Source organism: Arachis ipaensis, chromosome B09, assembly GCF_000816755.2.
Source record: "Arachis ipaensis cultivar K30076 chromosome B09, Araip1.1, whole genome shotgun sequence".
Lineage (NCBI taxonomy): Eukaryota > Viridiplantae > Streptophyta > Magnoliopsida > Fabales > Fabaceae > Arachis > Arachis ipaensis.
The window spans coordinates 15,214,077-15,221,401 of NC_029793.2; the positions used below are offsets into that span (position 1 = coordinate 15,214,077).

The 7,325-nt window shown below is 44.5% G+C and overlaps 1 protein-coding gene across 1 annotated transcript; it reads left to right on the forward strand.

Moving 5' to 3' along the window:
* On the forward strand, positions 4,574 to 6,217 carry LOC107615123. The gene is made up of 3 exons (XM_016317234.1): positions 4,574 to 5,053; positions 5,293 to 5,445; positions 5,507 to 6,217. Exons 1-3 carry the CDS (start codon positions 4,574 to 4,576, stop codon positions 6,215 to 6,217), a joined length of 1,344 nt encoding a protein of 447 aa, XP_016172720.1.

Consider the following 7,325-nt stretch of genomic DNA (forward strand, 5'->3'; position numbering starts at 1 on the left):
GCAAGGTGGGTTTAAGTATTTTATTTCTTGTTTTTGTTAATAACTTTATATTTAGTTTTATAATTAATTTTATCTTTTTATTATTATAGTTAGGTATATTATCTGTCTCGAGGATTGGAATTGTTACCTCCTAATCAACGAGTACCTTATGCCTTACATTTAAACATACCTTATTACAACACCTTACAACAAGACCTTGGTGGGATAACCCTAGGGAAAATATTGATTAGGATTATTAAATTTTTAGTTTAAAGATTTTAATTTTAATTTTATTATATAAAAGGAGTTTATTCTAAACTTAAATTTAAGCTTAATTAATTGTTCAGAAGTCGACTACCCACCCTGGTGAACTAAACAGGTAAGACGTCGAAGATTATACACTAAAGACCCGATTCTTGACCCAGTTTTGTCGGGTCTTTAGCGGGGGTCGCAAAAAGATGTAAAAGACGTGCACCGCGTACACTGCGTAGGCGCAGCAGGTACGCAAGCGCAGTAAACACGTCTAAGGTCAGGTGCGCAAGCGCAGTCCGTGCGCTAGCGCAGTAACGTTAAAGGAGGTAAGACACGCCAGCACACTCGGTACGCAGGCGCAGCCATAAGCGACCAGTAGAGGAACCGAAGAAGAAAAAGAGATGTCTTTGAGGTAGTTTAAGGCGGTTTACGATGGATTTTATTTGTCATAACATGTTTTGAGTTTTATCGTAGGTATCACCGATTTTATATTAATTAAGAATTAATTTAAGTTGTTAAATCTACGTTTAAGTGATCCTTTTCTATCTGTTCTACGAGTGCGTAGTGTTGTGGTTTGAATTTGACAACGAACAGGAGTTCGTTGGTTGTGATTATATTCGAATCCTACACTTAAACGTACTCTTATTCTCAAGCTAATTCGAGTACAGAGAAGAATATCACCCCAAATGTTGACGTTAGGATTTATCAAAACCGTAGAGTGAAATAGGAAACTTCAAGTCTTACTAACCGTAGGTATCCTTGAGTCTTAAGTCTATCACAATAACGAAGTATGACCCATTTTCTATTTGAGTTCTTGTAAAACTTGGAAAAGCTCTTTACTTGAACAATAGCTTGAAAACATATTATCCTGAATTTCTAATTGTTTGTATTTAACGGGATACGTGACATATAATCCCTTTATTTTTAGATAATTAGGATTCTTGTGGCATATAAACTAGAATTTGATCATCACCCTCTAATTGGAATCAATTGACCAAGGAATTGGCAGTTGATGAATTTTAGAGGAGACTAGGAAGGTCTAAGGAATTAGGGTCTAGTCACAAATAGTTTGCCATGAATTAAATCTTGCATAATTAAAATAGTTAATAAGAAAAGTCAATCCAGAAAATAGATAACTCTGAAACCTTAACTATCTTCTCCATATTTTTTCCAAAGTATTTACTTGCCTTTCTTCAATATTTTTTATATTGTTTAATGTCTTTTATATTGCATCTCAACACCAATTTTTGTTTGTCTAACTAAGCCTATCAAACACTATTGTTGCTTAGTCCATCAATTCTCATGGGATCGACCCTTACTCACGTAAGGTATTACTTGGTATGACCCGGTGCACTTGCCGGTTAGTAAGTGTGGTTGTAAATACCGCACCAAGGACCGAGGCGGAGGGAACTCTCAAGCCAGCCTAGTGGAGAGCCAGGGGATTCCCATCATGGGAATGGTGGTGCTACTGACCACGATGTTGAGGAACAGCCGATGCGAGACCATAAGGCACCTGTAACGGGGGGCGGAGATATGAAAAGGATTGAGGTGCCCATAGTTGACTCAAATATGGATTGGTTGGTGAGGAGTTTAGTGGGAAAAACTCTAAAACCGTTGAACCTGGGATCGGTGAAGGAGAGGGTATGTAAACAGTTGCCTCATATAGTAGACGTCAGGGAGATCGAAACGTCTAAAGTACTGTTAACCTTTGATACAGTGGAGCATGCTGGCGAAGCGTTTACTTTCAAAATGGATGCATTGTTGCACTACTTCAACAGGATTGGGCATTGGGAGGAATCGTAACGCTGTATCACTCGCAGAGTGTGGTTGGAGTGTTCCGGAATCCCTCTACATGCATGGTCGCCGGAAACGTTTAAAAGAATAGGTGGACAGTGGGGAGACGTGCTTCAGTATGATGTGACGAAAGATAAAGGTACATCGTTTACAGCTGGGAGGCTTCAAGTTGAGACGGAGGTGTTTGATGAAATTCGAGAATAGATGCAAATTGCTATTGGGAATAATGTCTTTGGGGTTTTTGTGAAGGAGGTGGGCGCCCAGAGGGGTGGTGAAGACAATGAGGAGGGAAGTCTCAGGGTCAGTGATGAGAATATAGTTTTAGAAGCCCCTGGTAAGGTCCGGGAGAAGGCGGCGGCGCAGTGGGATTCGGCGGCAACACTGATCGACGGGAGTGCTATGGTGGATGCACAGGAAGAGGACAGAATAGTAATTAGAGAGGTGATTTTGAATGATGTGAACGTTGATTATTTGAATTTCAAAAAGGATATGCATGTACCAGATTCAGTTAGTGGTACCAAGGACGCTGAGGATGAGGTTGTTAAGGGATTTGAGGGGATTAATGAGGGGGAGTCGGAAAGAACGGTCACGCAGGTTTGTGGAACTGGGAGAGGAGGGGTTCCTATAGCGTGTGCTAGTCCGCATGGGATGTACCATGTGGGTCCGGTGGGCTGCCAGGCTGGGAGGTGTGTGGGGCACGTATTGGGCTTCCCTTCATCTGGCCTAATAGCTATTCAGGGTGGAATTGGGTTGAGGAATGTGTATAGGAAGCGCTGGGGGAGAGGGGCAGAGGCTGGGCAGGTGTTTGGGCCAGAGTTGGAGGCTGGATTCAAGGGCTCTTGGACCGGTCCCCCTTGGAGACACGAGCGGGTCGGGGGATCCAAGACTCCGCCAGGCTTCTTGTGTGTTGAGTGCGGCGGCGCCCCTGCATGGTGAGCGAGACTGGCCAGGGTATCCTGAGGAGGTTGCTGCCGAGCTGGGAGGAGTGCGGCCCAGTGCTTGGCCATCGGTGGCGAATGAGACCCACGAATTGGAGGAGGAGGTGAAGGGAGTCGGACTGCCAGCGGGGGAAGCTGTTGAGTGCGATAGGGTGAGTGGGTCGCAGGGGGGATGTCCGCCGGAGGGGTAGTACGGCGAAAGGTACAGGAAACCCAGGAAGGGGGTCTTCCGAGCTTGGTCGATGGTAAGCAGCGTGCCACAGTGAGCCTGAGACGGCAGGCCAGGAAGGGGGGACTTTGGAAGTGAACGGCAAAGCGGAGGGCGACATGCATGCTGTGGCTGACGGTGGTGATCCCAGGCGGGTAGGAGCAGGTGAGGAAATGGAAACAGGGGGTCAGGTAGAGGGGGATGAGTACAAGGAGACACAGGAAGAGCAGGTACAAGAAAATCAAGCAACCTGGGCTCTGGCAGTGGAATCGGGTGTGGTCTTATATGATGACGAAGTAGATATTATGGGGATTTTGCAAAAAGAAAAGACAAGAAGGAGCCGACCAAAGAATAAGAACAAGGTGAGTAAAAATTTGTTTAAATGATTGTGGGCTGTTGGAACATTAGGGGGTTGAGGGGGGACGAAAAATTGAGTATGGTGAAATCCTTGAAGAATAAATATAACTTGAACATGTTAGGACTGATTGAAACAAAAAGGAAAGTACTTACTAAATATGATGTTGCACGGCTTTGGGGATTTAGTACTGCTGGGTGGGAATTTGTGGAGTCTATAGGGACGGCTGGGGGGCTGTTATTGATGTGGGATGATGGAGTGTTTAAAGTATGTAATAGATATAAAGGTAAGCGGTGGCTGTGCGTTGAAGGAGTGTTAACCAGGACCAACTTCCTCTGTGCTTTTTGTTTGGTGTATGGGGCACATGGGAGGGAGGCAAAGAAGGAGGTGTGGGAAGAACTAAGCTTTGTGGCAGGTTTGTGTCAGGTTCTATTCTGCTTTTTAGGGGACTTTAATGAAATCTTACATGTTGAGTATAAAAAACTGGGGGATAGCTTGCCGGCATCAGCGGAAGAGTTTAAGAGTTGGGTGCATGACATGCAGTTGATGGATTTGTCTCTTACGGATAGAAAGTATACATGGTTTAGGGGACGATCATGTAGTCGGATTGATAGGGTGCTGGTCAATATTGAATGGACTGAGAGGTTTCCGAATATTCGGCTAAAAGGGGGTCCAAGGGGATTTTCGGATCACTACCCATTGATTTTGGAAGGTACAAGATTAGGTGGAGGCCCTAGACCATTCAGAAGTCTGGACTCCTAGTTTACACATGAGGGATTTCTGAGAATGGTGAAGAATGAATGTAGAAGCTTGGGAGAGGCCCAATTCACATGTAAACTGAGGGCTTTAACAGTACCACTGCGAAAATGGCACAAGGATAACTTCAGGGACATGGATAAGAGACTCCAATAGTTTGAGGAGGAGATCACAAGGCTGGACAGGTTGGTTAGTGATGGGATATATGATGGTACAACAGAGGCTAAACGGAAGGCGCTCGTGAGATTTTGTGAAAAATAGTATATTCGGAAGGAACTTCACTGGAAACAGATGTCTCGGTCCAAGCATGCTGCCAACATGGATAAGAATACCCGATACTTCCATAACATTGCCTCAGCCAGAAGACGGAATAACAGGATAGATGCCCTGATGATACATAGAAGACTTGTGCGTAATCAGGCGAGAATAAAAGGTGTAATTAGAAAGTTCTACAAGGATTTATATCGCCAGGAATATGTTCTGAGGATTGGAGTCAGGGATGGTTTGGTGAAGAATATCCAGCGAGAGGAGGCTGAAGCGCTGGAAGTGATGCCGTCGGAAGAGGAAATTAGGGAGGCAGTATGGGACTGCGAATCTTCCAAGGCCCCAGGGAGTGATGGGTACAATATGAACTTCATCAAGAAATTTTGGGAGGATATTGGGCCGGAATTCATAGCAGCGGTGCTGGGGTTCTTTCAAAGTGCTAAGCTGCCAACGGATGTGAATGTAACATGTGTGACATTAGTCCCAAAGTTTGAAGGTGCAAAGGAGGTGAAGGACTTTCGGCCGATTAGCATGGTGGGGTGTGTGTATAAAGTAATTTCGAAGGTGTTAGTGAGAAGGATGCGAGCTGTCATGCCGGGGTTGGTAGGAGAGACATAGACGGCGTTTGTAAAGGGTAGGAAAATTCATGATGGTGCACTCATAGCTTGTGAGACGGTTCATTGGCTGAAGACTCGGAAAAAGACAGTAGCTATTATCAAACTGAATTTTCAAAAAGCTTATGACAGAGTAAGATGGAGTTTTGTGGATGTTATGCTTCAAAAAATGGGCTTTGGCCAAAGGTGGAGGAATTGGGTGAAGGAGTGTGTTACTACGGCTACTATGGCAGTCCTGGTAAATGGGTCACCATCCAAGCCATTCAAGATGGAGAGAGGACTAAGGCAAGGGGACCCACTTTCTCCACTCCTGTTCGTGCGTGCTAGTGGTCGATGTTTTGCATAGGATGGTGGGGGAAGCTGTGAGGAATGGGCGCATTGCTCCACTGCTGGTAGGGGAGATCATATTGAACTGTCGCATCTACAATTTGCGGATGACACAATTTTGTTTTGCCCGCCAGAGACTGAAACAATTGTAAACTATAAGAGGCTGTTGCGGTACTTCGAGTTGATGTCCGGGTTGAGCATCAATTTTGATAAATCGAATCTGATATCGGTAAACTGTGAGCAGGGATGGATCGATCATGCATGTCGACTACTGGGTTGCCAGCAAGCCGCGTTACTGGTTAGATACTTGGGTATTTCTCTAGGAGCAAATCCGCGCCTAGTGAAGACTTGGAAACCAATCATCGATAAGGTGGAACAGAAGCTTAGCTTATGGAAAGCAAAGGTTTTAAATAAAGCGGGTAAGCTTGTACTTATCAAATCAGTCTTGAATAGCCTCCCCATATATTACCTAAGTCTGTACAAGATGCCAAAGACGATGGCGGACAAGATTATAGCATTACAAAGGAGTTTTATGTGGTGCAAGGAGGACGGTAACTCTTTTATACCTTTGGTCAAGTGGGAGTTGGTCCAGGCCCCAAAGAAAGCTGGGGGCTTGGGGTTGGTGATGCAGTGTTGCGGAATACAGCGCTCCTGTTTAAGTGGTGGTGGCGGTTTTCCAAGGAAGAGTGTCCGCTGTGAAAGAAGATTGTTTGTTCGTGCAACAAGTTGAACTTGGATGTAATGCTTCCAACTCAGTCTTTACCAGTTAGAGGAGGGCTTTGGAAAGACATTTGTCAGCTGAATATCAAAGAACCACAGATTCGGGATAAAGTGGTTAGTGGCCTGGCAATGGAAGTAGGCAATGGTAGGAAAACCCGGTTTTGGAAGGATAACTGGGTTCAGGATGGTGCTCTGAAAGTGAGTTTTTCAAGACTCTTCTCTATTTCAAGCCAACAGGGATTTTTCATTGGGGACTGCAGGTTTTGGAATGGGTTAGAGTGGATATGGAATTTTCAATGGAGGAGAGAGTTGTTTCAATGGGAGTTGAAACTTCTCCGTCAGCTCCATGAGAGGTTAAGGCCAGTGAAGCTGTCAGCTGGGCGCGCAGATAATGTGAGGTGAAAGTTTGACAATAAAGGTGTTTTCTCTACGAAATACGTTATACAGGTCATACAATCGGAAACGTTGTCGGATGAGATCACGAGCTATAGCTTCACAAGTTCACTTTGGAAAGGTTTTGTACCTCCGAAGATTGAGCTCTTTGGGTGGTTTGTGCTAGTTGGTAGAGTGAACACCAAGGAGAGGTTGATTAAATTAGGAGTTAACATTCAAAGTGATACCACTTGTGTGCTGTGTACCAAGGAAATCAAATCGGCTGAGCATTTATTTCTTCAGTGTGAGGTAACATGGCAGGTGTGGTGTAATTGTGTGCGGTCGTTTCGTCGGGAGTGGGTAATTCCTGGAACCGTTAAAGATCTGTTTGAGAGTTGGCGTGACATGCACAATAGACAACAAGGGCAGAAGGTGTGGATGACAGCGTTCTTTGCAGTGATTTGGAACATATGGTTGAAACGTAATGCACAGATCTTCAATAATACAAGGGCAAGCATTGAGGTAATTCAAACAAAGACGGTGTTGAGCTACACAGAGTGGTGTGGGAGTGATCCGGTGTGAGGCTGATGGCAATCCTGGATTGCCAGGAGCGTGTTGTGTTATGGGTGTTGCTATGTATGTGTATGTTCTTTTCTATGTATGCTCCACTTTAATGTGTTGAGCTTCCTTTATTTCAAAAAAAAAAAAAATCTTAAAGGTACAAAGTTAGTATATAATATTAAATA